Source organism: Notolabrus celidotus, chromosome 6 (genome assembly GCF_009762535.1).
Source record: "Notolabrus celidotus isolate fNotCel1 chromosome 6, fNotCel1.pri, whole genome shotgun sequence".
Classification (NCBI taxonomy): domain Eukaryota; kingdom Metazoa; phylum Chordata; class Actinopteri; order Labriformes; family Labridae; genus Notolabrus; species Notolabrus celidotus.
In genome coordinates this window covers 24,051,341-24,071,806 of record NC_048277.1, presented here as the reverse complement: position 1 = coordinate 24,071,806, position 20,466 = coordinate 24,051,341, and the positions used below count along the sequence as shown (strand labels likewise).

Below are 20,466 nucleotides of genomic sequence, written 5' to 3'. Positions count from 1 at the left end.
GAGTCAAAGCAAGCGCTCCTGTTTGCTAAATGTCAAGGAAAGGCTTTTTGTTTGACGTGTCTCAGTTCAAAGCTTCTGGTGTGTGTGAATTAAAAAACAACAATGCATAAGCTGTAACAACACACCAAGACCGTGTCTACTATGACGAGGAGGTTGTGTAAACAAAATTAAAGTCACATTAGTTCTGAAGCTTCAAGAGGACTCGTCATTAAACACATAGTTATTACAGTACATGACACAGGAGAGGTTATTACGTGTCAGAAATGTTCTATTTCAAATTAATTTCATATACAGTAACAATGGACTGAGCTCACATCCAGATTTAACAGATACTAACAAGTGTGATGTCAGTGTCTGGTCTGACACCTGTCCCCTTAAAGTGGTCATAGGTATTTAAAACTACAATATAGAAGTGGTCCGTCTTGTTTCTGATGGTTTTCTTTGCTTTTGTGGATCATAAAGAGACATTTTTCTCTGTTTTACGACCAGTTAAAATCTCCTCACGGGGGCTTTAAAGGGAAAGTTTGGATTATTTGACGTGGGGAATACAATGTGTGCTCTGTGCTGTAGACAACAGCCAACACTGGTTATATTGGCAGATTTTTTTTGCTTATTTCAAGGTAAAAGTACCTTGAAATACGTTTTATTTTCTTGTTTTTGGAGGGGCAGTTTTTCCAGTGTGGGCTAAACTATACACAGAGTTATAGAAAGCACAAATTTCATTCTGTGTGGCTCGTGTAGTTAAATGACAAGCTGTAGCTTCCTCTTGCCACATGGTCTGATCCTGACAATCAGCCTTGTGTAGCAGCGATGGGATCAAATTCTTATGGGTGTGTAAGTGAATGAGAGGGATTGTGAATTGCTTTCTCAACCCAAGACGAGCTGCTACTTATAGGCTTGTTGCCATAAGTGTAGCTCAAACAACTGTGTCAGTATCAAGCGAGTCTGTCAATACGATGCTTTCCTAGTTAATTCAGCTCGACGCAGTGGACAGAGGATGACGGTAATCAAGGATGTTATCTATCTACATCCTGTGCTCACACTCCAGTTACAGAAACTTAAAACACAGCATTACACAACATAACTTCCCTTTTTTGATATCATCAGATGCATTAGATATTTGCATATGAATATTCAAGCTTAATTTTATCACTGTAGGATGTAATTTACCCCAAAGTAAATAACAAAGTTATCCTGATCGTGATCATTGTGTAAGTGGACTTGTGAATGTTCGAATGGCGATACTTTCTACAGTAACATCATCATGAATGGCTTGTTACTCATAACTTCATCAGTTTTATTCTAATTAATCATGAGAATTACAATCAAACACAAAGTGCAAAATCAGCTCAGTTTATTTTGGCAACAATAAGAAAGTCCATCGTCCCAACAATGTTTGTGAGGCCCTGAAGCTGAAAATGAACCACTGGAGGACCACTGTGACAGGATCATATAAGACATTGGTGAGTTAACTGTCCATGAAGTTACAATATCAGTATTTTGTGATATTTATAGAGTTTGTCACAGTAATTCAGTCTCTCTTTCCCATTCAGCAAACCAACTGTGACTAGTTGATCCTGGAGTTGTAGATGACCTGTGCGTCTGCAGCACACTGTCTGAGTTCTCACGACAGTGCTCAAATGAAAAAAATTCACCCCCCGTACAGTGTGTGCCGATAGTGAAATTAGCTATGTAGAGCCAAGCCATTTTTTGAACCAGGCTGTAAACATATTTATTAATGCTGCAAAGATCGTCTTTTTTGAATTGATGTCTATGTGGTTTCCGGTGTTTCTGCAGCCAGCCTGAAGCGGATTCTCGATGAATTGCAGTTTATAACACTTCCGCATGGGCTTCATAGTTTGAGACCGAAGGTTGCCGCTTGGCTCTACCACAGCCACGCCTTGTCAATGTTAAGTTAGCCCATCTCTGTTTGCTATGACCCCGCTTGATCCTGTTTAAAAGACTGAAACATGTTAGCGTCCCATATCCATATCGCCGCCTCAGATCATCAGATGCCAACCTCCTGTCCCCTATCACCAAGTCCAAGCACCGCACCTTGGGGGACAGAGCGTTTGCCATCGCTGCCCCTACTCTCTGGAACTCTCTCCCTCCATACATCCGCAACTCTGACTCTCTCCTCTCATTGAAAAACCACCTCAAGACCTACCTGTTCCAAAAAGCATACAACACATGACCTCTCCCCCTGGCCCACCTCTGTCCCTGTTTTGTTTTCTTGTTTTATTTATATGTTTTATTTTTTAGTTTCACCTTATGTAAAGCTACTTTGGGTACTTAGAAATGCGCTATATCAATTCTATGAATTATTATTATTATTATATCTGTGTGTGTGGCATACATTTTCTTAAAGTTTTGGTAAAAGGCACTAAGATGAAATCTGGTTAAATCTGTGTCCTTTTTTAGAAGGTGTGGAAGGGAAGTGCACACGAGCTGTAAATATGTGCCATGTTGTGAGGAATACTGTAACACCTTCACCCATTAAGGATGACATTTTTATTTTTGATTTAGTGTTTTGTCTAGAAACAACCCCCCAAAACCTGCACATTTTAAATGTATACCTATAGTTTAGGGAAGATATACAGTTCTTATTCAGTTCTCCAACCACTTCTAGCTTTGCTTTCTTCAGATACTCTGAAGCAGCATGCATGCGCCCGCTGTGATCCGAAAAGCAGCAATGCAAATATGAGGCCCCTGAAGTAGACACACCCTCCCCTGCCTGGGCCCAGAGTTCCTCTCCATGAAGATCACAAAAAAGAGGGGTTGTGGCTTGGCCCACTTAAACTTGTCTCCTTTTTGATATGATGAAGAGAGGTACCTTCATCTCAAAGCATGTCTATGCACATCATATTTTCCTTAAGTCTTTGACAAATATTTGGTTCATGTATGATTTAGTGATATGTGCATCAAGATATCACTCGCTTAAGAGACAGGAGCACAACCCACAGCTTAAAATGCTCCGGATCAGTGAAAAAGTACACATTTCTTGTGTTCTCACAGCGCATTACAGAGAATATTCAACTGTTCAATACTGAAAGCATTCCTGATTACAGCATGGCTTTTGGGACTCATGGAAAAAAAAAAATAATTATAAAAGGTGATTATGTATGAAGTCAGAGAATGATTGACAGGATTCTTCTTGACACAGAGGGATTAAGATGAGCTGTTGTCATAAGCAACGTCTTTGAGGGTGTGATCCTTATAGAGGCAGAAACCACAAGGGTTAACACCCAATATGTCTCTTGTACTCCTCCTAATCTGCAAACACCTAATAGACTATAATACAACACATCAGTAGTGCAGGACCATTCGGCTTTTTCTTCCCTGTCAGGAGAGAGTTCACTCGAGGATCATGAAAACTGTAAGGATACTTCTTGAATGGGTGATCCCATGGATCGGCCTCTGCTTGGGAGAATCACTCAGTGGCGGTATGTTCACTTTATGGGATGAAGAGAGATATATTAGATCTAACAACAATGCAATTATTTTCATAAAATTACAAAAATCTGCTTTTACTAGATAATATCAATTTAAAGGTTCCCCTTTGTCTTACATTGATACTAATGTGCATTGACTGTGTATATTTCTTTCCTTTTTAAGGCTTCTCTGAAGATTAAAGCATACATCTACAACTGATCTGTGGTGTAATTCATTTTTTTTTCTTCCAACACTAGAAGTGAAATCCACTCACCATGACCAGTTCTGCAGCACATGGGGGAACCACCATTACAAGACCTTTGACGGAGATTTCTTCCAGCTCCCCTTCACGTGCAACTACATCCTGGTTTCTGACTGCAAGAGTGACTATGAGAGCTTCAACATTCAGCTCCGACGGAAGGAGGAAGATGGTGTCGCCAGCATTCAAAAGGTCACGATGAAGTTGGACGGGGTCGTTGTGGAATTGGACAGTGACAGCATCAAAGTCAATGATAAAGTGTGAGTGGAGTGTGACTTTCCTTTACCTTCTGATGAACTGGTTAAAGTAATGATTTGTTTCTTCAATCTTACTGTCATTTTTTCTTTCTTTCTTTTTTTGCCCTCTAGTGTCACTGAATCATACGGCCAGCTTGGCGTTTCTATTGAAAAAACGATCTCCTATGTTAAAATCAACGCAAAGCTGGGATTAACCATTTTATGGAATCAAGAAGACGCCCTTTGGGTATGCATATTCATCGCGCTGTTATGATCTGAGTGTTTCAAAATATAATTAGTGTCTGTCATCTTAAATGTTGAAAGCAAACATTTAGTGTTACAGAAATTTGAAAGACCTGAATTGACAAATGAGACTTCACGATTAATCCATGTTAAATAAAAGGAAAAACCTCTTGCCTTTTTCAATGATGGCAAAGTTATTTCTGCAACTAAGGGCACATATGCCACTCAAGCAATTTAAGCCATTTAAATTTATCCAACAGCAGTACTATAAGTCACTCTAAGAACTAGACGGTCTCCATCAGCTCCATCAGGTCTCTGTTCATAATTTGACATAGAATGGTCTAGACCTCCTATGTTTGAAAAAGCATCTTGAGTTAACGTTTGTTGTGATTTGGCGCTATACAAATAAAGATTGATTGATTGATTGATTGATTGATTGATTGATTGATTGATTGATTGATTGATTGATTGATTGATTGATTGATTGATTGATTGAGTTGACTTCTGCTTAGTCATTGTGGATTCTATAACTTTACTCACCTCAAAAATGATCAACATAGGACTATCATACACACAATTTGTGCTTGGAAGAAACTGCTCAACTTTACACATAGCTAGGTGATATCATCTTAATTTCTGTACTTCAATCAAATCTTCTGTTCTCCTGGTTTTAAGGTTGAGCTGGATACAAAATACATGAACCAGACCTGTGGCCTGTGTGGTGATTTCAACGGCGTCCAGACTTTTGATGAGTTTGTGAAAGAAGGTGACTGCCAAATAACAAAGCCTAACACAGTCTCCTTCTGATCAGCCTTTACGTTTGCTAAATACTCTTTTTCTTCAAGGGGAGCCTATCGATGTTGAGGAATATGGTGAGGAATGGAAAGCCAATTGTCCTAATGAAAAATGTGATGACACCTCACCTAAGGCTTGTGAAACCTATGAGACCCAGGTATGTGAGATGGGGTTGCCTCAAATAATCCTATATGTGTCATTAGGATGACATGATTTAAATACATTATTCATATTGACCTACAGAAAGAGCTGTGTGAGAACATGCTGTCAGGACCTGCTTTTGCCAGCTGTCAAGAGCTGGTTGATACTGACTCCTTCATCAAAGCCTGTATGAAGGACCTGTGCCACTGTAACAGCAGCACTTCATGTCTGTGCTCAACTGTGGCAGAGTTCTCCCGTCAGTGCGCTCATGCCGGCGGGGCACCACAGAAATGGAAGACTGCACAACTGTGTGGTGAGAAGAGCAAACAAAATATTTACATTGAGTTTATTTAACCTTTGAGTATTTGTTTTCTGTATTTATGACTGATTTTAATTTATATAGTGTGCGTGTGCTTGTTCAATAGAAAAAACTTGCCCTTTCAACATGGAGTATCAGGAATGCGGTAGTCCCTGCACTGACACCTGCAGCAACCCAGAGAGGAGCCAAGTGTGTGAGGATCACTGTGTAGATGGATGCGTCTGTCCCGCTGGTAAGTTTCCAAAATTTAAAGTGAAAATAGAGGACATTTTACAGAAACCAGATGACTTCTTTTGTTGTTTTCTGCCCTTGATTTTTGCAGTTTGTTTGTGAAATTAGTAATCAATACAGCTGTATATGTTAAAGAAGCTGGCAGTGCTGTATAATAGCTGGTGTGTACCATAGACTGTATAAAATATGGACGTAGTATCCGTGACGTCACCCATCTGTTCCTAACGCTGTTTTGAAGCCAATCGACAGCGGCAGCCATATTGGCTGTGCGGAACTCAACCAGGCAAAGTGTGACGTGAAGGGGCGGAGTTTGAGCCTCCTAGCCAACAGCTATGTGTTCCCGCCCGGAAGTCAAGTCAGTCATGTCCTTATTTGGGCAAAAACTTGTAATCTTAATAGCTTCTGAACCGTTGAGTTAGAAAAAAATTCGTCCCCCGTACAGTGTGTGCCGATAGAGAAATTGGCTACGTAGAGCCAAGCCGTTTTTTGAACCAGGCTGTAAACATGTTTATTAATGCTGCAAAGATCGTCTTTTTTGAATTGGTGTCTATGTGGTTTCCGGTGTTTCTGCAGCCAGCCTCAAGTGGATTCTCGATGAACTGCAATGTATAACACTTCCACATGTGCTTCATAGTTTGAGACCGGAGTTTGCCGCTTGGTGTGCAGCTGCTACAAAAACTGAATCAATTCTTTATTTTGAGATTGTTTGGTTAAACATTGATTACACCAGCCAGCCCTAGATATATTTAACCTCATCTCGTATAATGATGACAATGCTTCAATCAGATGTCTCTTTGGCTAATATTAGCTATGTAGCATGCAAATTTTAAGTGAGAGCTCTAAGGCCAAAGGTGTGTCATCACGTGTTTCTTACCTCATTTGTCCTCAGTATTGTTAGGTTTGATGATTGTTAAATGTATTTTTAACAAGAAATCTTTATTTTCTATTAAATCTTCCTCACAAATACTTATTATTACTTATAAGTCACGAAAAGCACAAATTAAACAGTTCAAATGTGATGTAGGCTTTTCCATCATTTGCAATAAATAAATATATGTGTGACACTTGCATTGTGCTGTGAAATTTACTTATGGCTTAACACTAATCATGTCATTATGCTTATTTAAAGGTACTGTCTTTGATGACATTACACAGACTGGGTGTGTTCCTATTACCCAGTGTTCCTGCTTACACAATGGCAAGCCATACAAACCAGGAGAGTCCTATTCGAGGGCTTGTAAAGAATGGTAATCTCATTACTGGCATTAATTTAATGTTTGCATTTACAGCATTTGTCGTTAGAGATTAGTTTTAAGAGATCGACTGACTGAACTTTGTTGACAGCATCTGCAACCAGGGTCAGTGGAGCTGTCAGGAGAAGGATTGTATGGGTACCTGCTCTGTGCTGGGTGGATCCCACATATCCACCTATGATGATAAAACGTATACTTTCCATGGAGACTGCTCTTATGTTCTCACCAAGGTGTGGCATTCAAACATTAATGAATTTATTGTCTAATTCACAAACAAACATTAACTGTTTTTAATATGGTGTGTTTACATCTTCTTAACTTCAGGACATTAATGGGACTTTTACTGTACTTGGTGACCTGGCCCGCTGTGACAAATCATCTAAATCAACTTGTCTGACTTCAGTCAGTCTTTTGCTGCCAAACCAAATGGTGAGATTATAGTATATAATGGTCCTCTCTTCAAAATTGTTAATATTATTTATAGGGATTTGTCTTTTTTAGTACTTATTACAAGTTTTTAACAGTAATATTCCCATGTATTCCCACTGCAGGTGCTTGTAGTTGATGACCATGGACTGATATCTCAAAACAAAATGACCATTAAACCACCATTTGTCATGGGTGAGTGGTTGAATCTTACAGTTTTAGATCTTCCACAAAATCTCAGCATATACAGTCCCTGAGTTTTCCTCAGTTAAACAGTCTTTCTTTTGTGAAAATGCTTTTTCCCTGTCAGATGATCTACTCATCTTCACCCAATCATCATTCTACGTTGTCATCAGCACCGGTTTTGGGATTGAAATTGAGATTCAGCTAATACCCACAATGCAGGTCTTCATCAAAAGCTGTGTGTCCAATAAAGGAAAACTAAAGGGTCTGTTTCATTTCTGAAGTGCTGTTGTTAACTTTATAAAGTATCTTTCTTTTGAAGTGAATATTGTTCTGAAATATAAAGTCAAAGCCCTCTTTTTAATCCAGGCCTTTGTGGAGATTTTAATGATGTGGAAGCTGATGACTTTAGAACTACGAATGGATTGATCGAAGGAACGGCTGGACTATTTGCCAACTCTTGGAAGAGCAAAACAAGCTGCCCCGCTGCACAAAGTAGACTTGGAGATCCCTGTCTTTCAAGTGTAGACAAAGGTAGGTCAAAGACATCCTGATCTTTATCAAGATATCATCCCTCACAACAGTCTGCCTGTAAACATGTTTATTTGTTTTGTAGAGAAATATGCAAAACACTGGTGCACCGTGCTGTCAAACCCAAAAGAGATTTTCTCTAAGTGCCATTCTGAAATAAACCCAGAGGATTATGAAGCTGTAAGTAGTTATTTGTTTTTATATGCACTCCTACTGTATGTAGGTGTTTTTAATTACTGAATGCATTGTTTAATAGGCAACTATTAACTAGTTGCTGTTTCTCTTCACAGTCTTGTATTTATGACACTTGCATCTGTGACGACAGTGAGAAGTGCATGTGTGCTGCTTTATCCTCCTATGTCCATGCATGCGCTGCTGAAGGCGTTTTACTGAATGGATGGAGGGAAACCACATGCAGTAAGTGAAATGTGAAGTACATGAGGCTAAATTAATCTAAATGTGAAATATTCAAAACTAATCTAAACTAAACTTGATCTTATCTTTCCTTTCAAAAGACCAATACACAACTGCATGCCCTTCCAACTTTGTGTATAGCTACCAAATGGAAAGCTGTGGTCGCACCTGTCGCTCCCTAAGTCAGCCAGATTTACCATGTGGGGTTGAAGTCACCCCGCTGGATGGCTGCGGCTGTGCTAAGGGAACTTACCTTGATGAGGGGGGAAAGTGTGTGTCGGCTTCAAAATGCCCTTGTTATGTGGATGACACAGTGGTAGGCCCTGGCCAGGTCAAGAAGGTCCAGGGACAAACTTGGTAAGTATTGAAATACTTCTTCAAAATTAAAGAAACATTACTTAGGATGTTTGGATTAGCGTCATGTTTTTCAACCTTTAGGACAATCGTGTCAAACACAAGGCCTGAGGGCCAAGTGTGGTCCGCAAGAGCTTAAGGTTTATGACTGTTTATTTAAAAAAACAATAATAATAATCTGCGCTAAAGCGTGCATCGACCATAAACTATACCTCCCACAATGCATTTCGATTATGTTACCCGCGAATGACGGCACCCCGCCATGAGAGTGCAGCGTAATCCACAGCGGTATTGACTACAGTGACTACAGATTGAGTATGTAGAAGTGCATAGAATGGACCCCAAAATGTCCAGAAAGAGAAAAGTTGATTCAGATGGATGTTTCAAGACAGATTCGGAAGGGGAGTACATGTTTGTGCTTCAAGGTGAAAAACCAGTGTGTCTTCTGTGTCACGAGGCAGTGTGGTTGTCAAACAGTACAATCTACGTTGGCATTTTGTCTTACGGTTACAACCAGTGTTAATTTTGTTAACAAAAGAATAACAATGTTCGTCAACGACTCCTTTTTCTTATTATGAAAACAAAATTATGACGAGCTAAAGTGCATCACTGACAATAAAAACTCTGACGAACATATGTTTTCATTTTGTTGACGAGACGATGATGAGACAAAAACGTTAGTGGCTGACCGCTGGACATTTAAAATCCATGTTTTCCCCGCTGTGCGTCTTTAACCCTCCTGTTATGTTGTGGGTCAAACTGACCCATTTTAAACTTCAAAAATCTAAAAAAAATGTTTAAGTTTTTTTCTTGCTGTGAAACTTCTTCTGCTTGGCTTAAGTAGCGTAATAAACATAGAAAATGAAAATGGTTGATTTCGCATATTTGCAACCCCCCCTGCATATTTATATTAAATAGATACTGTTAGTGGGTTCAATTTGACCCTGTAGTCAAAGTTGAGGCTAAAATGGGTCAGAATTGTTAAATACTAAATGTTTCTTTGCAACTGTGTAACATATATCTCCCCAATCATTTTCCAATGTACATTAAAAAGTTTTAACATTAATTTTCATTCAAAACGAGTGCATTATCCTCATTGAACCATGATCTGTGAGAATTAAAGAACACCAATGCACTAAATATTGATTTAAATGGTTCGTAATGGATTTAATAATGAGATTTAAAAAAAATATTTTTGGGGATTTTTTTGGGTTCTGACACTTTTGAATCATTAAATTTGCCCCGGGTCAAATTGAATCAGAAACGAACATAACAGGAGGGTTAAAGATAAAAATGATGCATTCCTGTGACAGGCTGAGTTATTATTTGAGGGACACCCCGTGTGCGTTAGTTATTTGATGTTTGCCGTTTTTGCCATTACCGTAAAAAGCTCCGCGTGTAGAGCTTGATTTATTCCAGTTTGGTGATACATCAGACACGTTTAGTAAGTTTTGGTCAACTCCTTGTCGTCAAAGTTAGAGGTGCATTTCTTTCAGAGTCTGTCCAGTGCCTCTGTCGCTGCGAGGTGCATTCAAGGACCGTCGTAAATGTACAATATAGTCCTTTCATGGCATTTTTCTGTGAATCAAGTGAATCAAAATACAGTCACAGAGGTCACAACAAGACTAAACTATAAAGGGCTGAAAAGACAAAAAATCTGAAACTACCAAGAACAGTGGGCTGCATTATGCAACACTTTGCATTGGGTGTAACTTGAGGCACCACAACTAACTTTATGAATCAAGAGAATTGAAGATTAGAAAAGCTGTACTAGTTAGTAATCACATTCCTGGAAAAGAATAATCTGATGTTAACATAAGTGACCCTATTTGTAAATTTTTCCTTCTTTCTGTGCATTTCAGCTCATGTCATGGTGGTAAACTAAGCTGTGCAGGAGGCCCTATTAGCACATGTAGGTACATGGCACTCAGCTTGTCATAATATTCCTTCATAATAGAGAAAAATTTGAGCAACACAAAAAAGCATTGGTGTTCTTTGTAACACACTGTGTGTCTACAGCATGCACCAGTCCGATGTCGTACTTCAACTGCTCAAGCGCAAAGCCAGGTACAAAGGGATCTGAGTGCCAGAAAAGCTGCCAGACAGTGGAGTCAGAATGTGTAAGAAATACACCCTGGTTCATAGCTGCTAGAGAATATTGTACACTTGCATACTAAAGTAGCAGAGAAATATCCTGAAGACTTTGATTTCATGCTGTGCAGGTCAGTAAACAGTGTATCTCAGGCTGCGTTTGTCCAGCTGGCCTGCTGTTGGATGGTGAAGGAGGCTGTGTCACAGAGGAAAACTGTCCCTGCACATATAATGGAGAATCCTTTAAATCTGGACAGACAGTCAATGTGGACTGCAATACATGGTGAGCTTCTTAAGCTTTTCCACACAAATACATTACCTTAACAGATCACTTGTGGGTGTTGGAAATATCTAACTTAAAATGACCTTATCTTTTAAATCATAGCACTTGCAAAAGCAGAAATTGGGAATGTACAGAGAAACAGTGTGATGGAACCTGTACCATATATGGGGCAGGACACTACATCACTTTTGATGATAAGAAATATTCCTTCAGTGGGGACTGTGGCTACATTTTTGTTCAGGTAAAGCACACAATTATGTCTAGGCTTTGATATTTGTAAAGAAATAAGTCTTGCAAAACTGACATCCATGTCTTGCAGGATTACTGTGGGGACCAAATAAATGGCACCTTTAGGGTTATAACTGAGAGCATCCCGTGTGGATCAACTGAAAGCATCTGCTCCACTGCCATCAAGCTCTACTTAGGGGTAAAAACACCATTACATTAATTTTAAAGAATTCTAAAAAATGCTGAAATTAACTATGTGGGGTTATAAACGAGCGTGTGATGTTTCTTTCAGAACACTGAAATTGTTCTTTCAGAGGAAGATGTGAAAGTTATCAAACAAAGCAAAGGGGTGTACATACCTTATCAATTCCACTCTGTTGGTGAATATGTTGTCATTGAAGCGAAGAATGGTCTTGTTTTCATCTGGAATAAAAAGACGACACTCATGGTCAAACTCAGCTCCACATTCAAGGTTGGTGAATAGATACCCGGGCATTCAGATAAGTTGATAAGGTTACTGTCTTCACCAATAACTAGATCTGCTTTTATTTTAGGGAAAAGTCTGCGGACTGTGTGGGAACTATGATGGGAACATCAAGAATGATTTCACCACAAGGAACAAAGAAGTTGTGGTTGAAGCTCTTGAGTTTGGAAACAGCTGGAAAGTTTCTCCTACCTGCCCTAATGCAATCATCCCCCAAAATCCCTGCAATCTGTACACAAATAGAAAGGCATGGGCATTAAAACACTGCAGCATCATCACCAGTAAAGTATTCGCTGATTGCCATTCAAAGGTAAAAATAAAACGCAGGTCATTGGATTACAACACATACATTGTAATCAGTAGAGGGTCATACAATGATTCATCTTCATAAGCTAGACTAAAAACTGCATTCATTACTTTGTTTTCCATAAAGGTGGATCCTGACAACTATTTTGATGCTTGTTTGAGAGACACGTGTGGGTGCAATACAGGTGGAGACTGCGAGTGTTTCTGCTCAGCTGTAGCAGCCTATGCAGCAGCCTGTAACAAAGCTGGGTCCTGTGTGAGATGGAGAACACCCACTATCTGTCGTGAGTGTTTTATGGGAGAAGATAATGAATGTTTAGGCATTATCATCTGCCAGCATCAGCTTTGTCCTTTTTGTCATAAATTCATATGATTCAGTAATCCTTTCTTGTAACAAATCAATCATCTGTTTTTGTTTCCTTAGCTCTTTTCTGTGATTTTTACAACCCCAATGGTGAATGTGAATGGCATTATGAACCATGTGGAAAACCATGCATGAGGACTTGCAGGAATCCCTCAGGAAAGTGCTACAATCAAATTCCAGCTCTAGAAGGTACAGTTGACTTGAAAGTTGTAGTGTATGCAATCTGAGAGCTATAATCATTCATTGATTACATGGACAATGAAGCTTGTTTTTTTAGTAAAGCCTATTAGTAATTAACTTTCAATCACTTTGAATAGTTTAGGCGAGACATCTTGGAGCTAGTATTTGCTAGTTTTGCTCTTGACTGTGCCTTTGAATTTTTTAAGGCTGTTATCCAAGTTGCCCACCTGAACGATCTTATTTGGAAGAAGTTACCATGAAGTGTGTCCCAAAGGAGGAATGTGGCTGCTATGATGACAATGGAAAGCATTTCAAAGAAGGAGAGCTCCTGCCCCCAACGAAAAACTGTTACGAATGGTAGGACACTTTCCATGTCATTTTTAGTGATGTTTGAAAAGATTAACGGTGACCTTCAAGCATTTTTCTGAAGGCTGATATAACAAAATAATTTCTGTATTATATTATACCAGTCTCCAAATCCATCTGCAAACATTGCCAATCACCGTCTCTTATCCAACAGTAGAGTAAATGCTTCTCTGTATTTCAGATGTAGCTAAGGGTTAATGTTAAATTACTTCCAGCCAAGACTTCCTTTGCTGTGCTGCTTTTTTGGCAGATGTCAATTTATTGCTTACCTGGCGTATAACCAAGCAGCAACCTCCGGTCTACATGAATGGGAAAAGCCGATCTTTACAGCAGAAATAAACATGTTTACAGCCTGGTACAAAAGACAAGTGTAGTCTGGATAGCTAATTTCTCGATCGGCACACACTGTAGGAGGGGTGAATTTTTTTCTAACGTGGTACTTTCAAAGATATTGAGATTACTAGTCTTCCAATGAGAGGCACAGCTGACTTGACTGACAGGCGGGAACACTGTAGCTGTTGGCTAGGAGGCTCAAAGCCCGCCTCTTTACGTCACACTCGCTCCACAGCAGCAAAATGGCTACTGCCGACGATTGGCCTCAAAACAGCGCTTCGGAAACAGATGGGTGACGTCACGGATACTACGTCCATATTTCATAGAGTCTATGCATATAACCTATTCCTCCGTTTATGGTGTTTCCCAATTCATAAGAAAATAGTAAGTATTAAGAGTTGGAGCTAACGAGTTTTAAGTTATATAATACAATTGTGGTTACAATTTGTGAATAGTAAAAATGCAAGCTCTGTTAGGTCTGTCTTTAAGAAAAGAAGAATATGAAAAGAATAAAAGATTTTCAGCGAGTTCTACAATTGACTGTAGCAGGATGACATTTTTTGATTAAAATAGACACATGATAAATAACATTATACAAACTATGTTTCTTAGCTATGTATAAAAGTAAAACTTTTATTGTAACTTCATCATTCCTTATAGAAGTTGTAAACACATCTGTTAAGTTAACAAGTAAGGGTTATTGAAAAAAAGTATTCCAAAATGATGGTATGATATTGTAAAAAGGGCTTTACATTTCTGAAACCATATACAGGTCACAGTTATATGAGCCCACCCGCTTTGTGGTAGATGTGCCAAATGCACTTACTGGTGGGCAACACAGTTGCTGAAAACTTAAATACATTGTTGCATCAACTTCATACTGTATTGCAACATTAAATAAGATCCTGATTTAAACAGATTAAAATACAACTGTTTTTAAAATACTTTCTGTTTTGGTACACAATTAACATACTGTATAAATCGTAATTTATATCTGTTACATCAAATTGGTCACAGTGGTAGTCTTATCAACTCTGAGACTCTAAAGACTGTTTATTAACAGAGATGCATACTTTTCCTTTGTGATTTGTTTTGGTTTGCTTGCTGTACAGAAATATCCAGCTGATAAGTTAAGTATAATTGCCCCTTGAATGTGTGCAGCATCACTCCTATTAGAGACTTCAGAGATGAATAAAACCTTCTGCTAACAAATGGCTGGACAGTAACTTATAGACAACTTACCTTTGTGCATTGCCTTTGCACTGTTTGGCAGTACCTGCATCCAAATGGACTTGAGGCACTTTGTTACTCTTACTGATCTTGTTTCCTCTTGTCTAGATGTTTGCTTGTGTTGTTCTTGTTCTCGTATGTACGTCTCTTTGGATAAAAGCATCTGCTAAATTACATTGTAACATGGTAACATTGCAACAACCCATGTAGATTTATTTCATGGACGAAAACTCCTCACAGGAATCATTTAATTTGTTTTGTTTTGCTGATGTCATCACATAACAGCTGGTTACAGAATGTCAAATTTAATTGGAAATATGAGCAAAACATGATATAAGGAGAATATGTAGGTGAACCTGCTCAAAGTGCCTGAATGCACAGGACACACATTCTTCCCCCAAAACTGTGCCAAAGCACATACACTACTTATGTTCTCACCAATGGGACAGTAAGTTAGATACAGAACAAGCATAATCTTAAAATTGTACCCCAGTGCATCCCGGCACAAAGTAAGATAATACACTGTATTCCATGCTGTGCCCAAGAATCAAAAAAGAAACCTCTAATTTCGTACAAAAAATAATATTTTTTATTTTTTCATTTGTATTTCAGTTATTGTTCTTCAACAGAAACAAAGTGTCATTATGATGTCCAAGGTGAGCGTTTATAGCATTGTCAAATCTTCTTTTATTGGTTTTGGTCAATGAGACATAACATGCAGATAACTTGAAAATACAATACTATATATCTAAGACAAATATATATATTCATAAAGGTATTGTGAAATTTTTCATTTCAGCTTGCACTTGCTCATACAAAGGACGTACATATGGATATGGAGACACAGTATATGACACACATGATGGAGATGGAACCTGTATCACCGCCATTTGCGGAGAAAAGGGCAATATTACCAGATTCTTTGAGACTTGCACACCAGAGTCATCATCCACAACGACACCAACAACAATCTTTGTGTTTACCACAAGTGGTAAGCAAAAGAGGTTAAACATTCATAGCATGGGTTGAAGAGTGTGTTGTAATCAAAATTGTTGAGAATTGTTGTTTTAAGAAACCTTAACATTTGGCACTATTTGATTTGACTACTGTTATCTCACCACAGCAGTCACAGAACAGACCACCACCACAACCACAACCACTGAGAACCCCCCAACTGAATCAACAACTATCGCACAGGGTCCCACAACAACTGCTGCAGGAAAACCTACTTCTACTGTTGCTCAAACCACAGAGAAAAAACCAGCAGCGACAACTGCGAAAAGTCCCTCAACAACAGCAGCAGTCACAGAACAGCCCACCACCACAACTACAACCACTGAGATAGTCGCGACTGAATCAACAACTATCTCACAAGGTCCCACAACAACAGCTGCAGGAAAACCTACTTCTACTGTTGCTCAAACCAGAGAGAAAAAAACAGCAGCAACAACTGAAGAAAATCCCACAACAACAGCAGTGTTCACAGAAAAATCCACCACAACAGAGAGCGGACAGACCAGTACTCAGGCAACTACAGAAAAGCCTGTTGCCACAACCACACAAAAATCCAGAACACCCACAGAACAGTCTACCACAACCACTACAAAGACTGAGGAACCCACCACAACAGCCCCAGAAAAGACTACTGCCGCCACAACCACAGGGAAACTTACCACATCACCAGAAGGCTGCTTGAAGTGCTCTTGGTCAGGCTGGTCCAACAATATGTACCCTGTTGTTGGTCCAGAAGGTGGTGATAAGGAACCTATTGAAAGTATTGCCAATTTAGATTTAAGTAGTTGCCTTGAACCACTGGAAATAGAGTGTAGAGCAGAACATAATAAGAATGCATCGTTGAATGAACTTGGTCAAACGGTGACATGTAATACAATAGTTGGACTAGAGTGTAATAACAGAGAGCAAATTACCCCCAGTTGTTATGATTATGAAATACGGGTCAAATGTTGCATCAACAGTTGTGCTGCTACAACCACAACTACAACCACTGAGACAGTCCCGACTGAATCAACAACTATCGCACAGGGTCCCACAACAACAGCTGCAGGAAAACCTACTTCTACTGTTGCTCAAACCAGAGAGAAAAAAACAGCAGCAACAACTGCAGAAAATCCCACAACAACAGCAGCGGTCACTGAAAAATCCACCACAACAGAGGGTGGACAGACCAGTACCCCGGCAACTACAGAAAAGCCTGTTGCCACAACAGCACAGAAATCAACAACACCCACAGAACAGCCCACCACAACCACAATAACAACAACGATCCCAGAAGGTCCAACCACAGCAGTCACAAAAAAGCCCACAACCACAACTACGTCCACTGAGATACCCCCGACTGAATCAACAACTATCTCACAGGGTCCCACCACAACAAATGAAGGAACACCTACTTCTACTGTTGCTCAAACCACAGAGAAAACAACAGCAGCGACAACTGCAGAAAGTCCCGCAACCACAGCAGCAGTCACAGAACAGACCACCACCACCACCACAACCACAACCACTGAGAACCCCCCAACTGAATCAACAACTATCGCACAGGGTCCCACAACAACTGCTGCAGGAAAACCTACTTCTACAGTTGCTCAAACCACAGAGAAAAAACCAGCAGCGACAACTGCAAAAAGTCCCTCAACAACAGCAGCGGTCACTGAAAAATCCACCACAACAGAGGGTGGACAGACCAGTACTCAGGCAACTACAGAAAAGCCAGTTGCCACAACAGCACAAAAATCAGCAACACCCACAGAACAGCCCACCACAACCACAATAACAACAACGATCCCAGAAGGGCCCACCACAGCAGTCACAAAAAAGCCCACAACTTCAACTACAACCACTGGGAACCCCCCAACTGAATCAACAACTATCGCACAGGGTCCCACAACAACTGCTGCAGGAAAACCTACTTCTACTGTTGCTCAAACCACAGAGAAAAAACCAGCAGCGACAACTGCAGAAAGTCCCGCAACAACAGCAGCAGTCACAGAACAGACCACCACCACAACTACAACCACTGAGATAGTCCCGACTGAATCAACAACTATCTCACAAGGTCCCACAACAACAGCTGCAGGAAAACCTACTTCTACTGTTGCTCAAACTAGAGAGAAAAAAACAGCAGCAACAACAGCAGAAAATCCCACAACAACAGCAGTGTTCACAGAAAAATCCACCACAACAGAGAGTGGACAGACCAGTACTCAGGCAACTACAGAAAAGCCTGTTGCCACAACTACACAAAAATCCACAACACCCACAGAACAGTCTACCACAACCACTACAAAGACTGAGGAACCCACCACAACAGCCCCAGAAAAGACTACTGCCGCCACAACCACAGGGAAACTTACCACATCACCAGAAGGCTGCTTGAAGTGCTCTTGGTCAGGCTGGTCCAACAATATGTACCCTGTTGTTGGTCCAGAAGGTGGTGATAAGGAACCTATTGAAAGTATTGCCAATTTAGATTTAAGTAGTTGCCTTGAACCACTGGAAATAGAGTGTAGAGCAGAACAAAATAAGAATGCATCGTTGAATGAACTTGGTCAAACGGTGACATGTAATACAATAGTTGGACTAGAGTGTAATAACAGAGAGCAAATTCCCCCCAGTTGTTATGATTATGAAATACGGGTCAAATGTTGCATCAACAGTTGTGTTGCTCCAACCACACAAAAATCCACGACAGCCACAGAACGGCCCACCACAACCACAATAACAACAACGATCCCAGAAGGTCCCACCACAGCAGTCACAAAAAAGCCCACAACCACAACTACGTCCACTGAGATACCCCCGACTGAATCAACAACTATCTCACAGGGTCCCACCACAACAAATGCAGGAACACCTACTTCTACTGTTGCTGAAACCACAGAGAAAACAACAGCAGCGACAACTGCAAAAAGTCCTGCAACAACAGCATCGGTCACAGAACAGCCCACCACCACAACTACAACCACTGAGATAGTCCCGACTGAATCAACAACTATCTCACAGGGTCCCACAACAACAGCTGCAGGACAACCTACTTCTACTGTTGCTCAAACCACAGAGAAAAAAACAGCAGCAACAACTGCAGAAAATCCCACAACAACAGCAGCGGTCACTGAAAAATCCACCACAACAAAGAGTGGACAGACCAGTACCTCGGCAACTACAGAAAAGCCTGTTGCCACAACAGCACAGAAATCAACAACACCCACAGAACAGCCCACAACAACCACAATAACAACAACGATCCCAGAAGGTCCAACCACAGCAGTCACAAAAAAGCCCACAACCACAACTACGTCCACTGAGATACCCCCGACTGAATCAACAACTATCTCACAGGGTCCCACCACAACAAATGAAGGAACACCTACTTCTACTGTTGCTCAAACCACAGAGAAAACAACAGCAGCGACAACTGCAGAAAGTCCCGCAACCACAGCAGCAGTCACAGAACAGACCACCACCACCACCACAACCACAACCACTGAGAACCCCCCAACTGAATCAACAACTATCGCACAGGGTCCCACAACAACTGCTGCAGGAACACCTACTTCTACTGTTGCTCAAACCACAGAGAAAACAACAGCAGCGACAACTGCAAAAAGTCCCTCAACAACAGCAGCAGTCACAGAACAGCCCACCACCACAACTACAACCACTGAGATAGTCCCGACTGAATCAACAACTATCTCACAGGGTCCCACAACAACAGCTGCAGGAAAACCTACTTCTACTGTTGCTCAAACCAGAGAGAAAAAAACAGCAGCAACAACTGAAGAAAATCCCACAACAACAGCAGTGTTCACAGAAAAATCCACCACAACAGAGAGCGGACAGACCAGTACTCAGGCAACTACAGAAAAGCCTGTTGCCACAACCACACAAAAATCCAGAACACCCACAGAACAGTCTACCACAACCACTACAAAGACTGAGGAACCCACCACAACAGCCCCAGAAAAGACTACTGCCGCCACAACCACAGGGAAACTTACCACATCACCAGAAGGCTGCTTGAAGTGCTCTTGGTCAGGCTGGTCCAACAATATGTACCCTGTTGTTGGTCCAGAAGGTGGTGATAAGGAACCTATTGAAAGTATTGCCAATTTAGATTTAAGTAGTTGCCTTGAACCACTGGAAATAGAGTGTAGAGCAGAACATAATAAGAATGCATCATTGAATGAACTTGGTCAAACGGTGACATGTAATACAATAGTTGGACTAGAGTGTAATAACAGAGAGCAAATTCCCCCCAGTTGTTATGATTATGAAATACGGGTCAAATGTTGCATCAACAGTTGTGTTGCTACAACCACAACTACAACCACTGCGACAGTCCCGACTGAATCAACAACTATCGCACAGGGTCCCACAACAACAGCTGCAGGAAAACTTACTTCTACTGTTGCTCAAACCACAGAGAAAAAAACAGCAGCAACAACTGCAGAAAATCCCACAACAACAGCAGCGGTCACTGAAAAATCCACCACAACAGAGAGTGGACAGACCAGTACCCCGGCAACTACAGAAAAGCCTGTTGCCACAACAGCACAGAAATCAACAACACCCACAGAACAGCCCACCACAACCACAATAACAACAACGATCCCAGAAGGTCCCACCACAGCAGTCACAAAAAAGCCCACAACCACAACTACGTCCACTGAGATACCCCCGACTGAATCAACAACTATCTCACAGGGTCCCACCACAACAAATGCAGGAACACCTACTTCTACTGTTGCTGAAACCACAGAGAAA

At 40.6% G+C, this 20,466-nt stretch overlaps 1 protein-coding gene across 1 annotated transcript; it reads left to right on the top strand.

The window, feature by feature from the left end:
- Window positions 1–2,819: 2,819 nt before the first annotated feature.
- Window positions 2,820–15,711, top strand: LOC117814030 (mucin-5B-like). Its single transcript, XM_034685138.1, has 28 exons — window positions 2,820–2,829; window positions 3,690–3,951; window positions 4,060–4,174; window positions 4,846–4,936; window positions 5,016–5,122; window positions 5,209–5,419; window positions 5,532–5,657; window positions 6,786–6,903; window positions 7,001–7,162; window positions 7,248–7,338; window positions 7,461–7,530; window positions 7,646–7,783; window positions 7,888–8,052; window positions 8,135–8,229; window positions 8,340–8,466; window positions 8,565–8,820; window positions 10,680–10,729; window positions 10,837–10,937; window positions 11,040–11,191; window positions 11,294–11,432; window positions 11,511–11,618; window positions 11,712–11,891; window positions 11,974–12,213; window positions 12,337–12,493; window positions 12,634–12,762; window positions 12,960–13,110; window positions 15,295–15,338; window positions 15,482–15,711. The coding sequence occupies exons 1-28, from the start codon at window positions 2,820–2,822 to the stop codon at window positions 15,709–15,711; spliced, it is 3,825 nt and encodes a 1,274-aa protein (XP_034541029.1).
- The last annotated feature ends 4,755 nt before the right edge of the window (window positions 15,712–20,466 follow it).

Coding starts and splice junctions, on each gene's coding strand:
- LOC117814030 (XM_034685138.1), top strand. Junction 3,952..4,059: donor ATCAAAGTCAATGATAAAGT/GTGAGTGGAGTG, acceptor TTTGCCCTCTAG/TGTCACTGAATCATACGGCC. Junction 4,175..4,845: donor ATCAAGAAGACGCCCTTTGG/GTATGCATATTC, acceptor CCTGGTTTTAAG/GTTGAGCTGGATACAAAATA.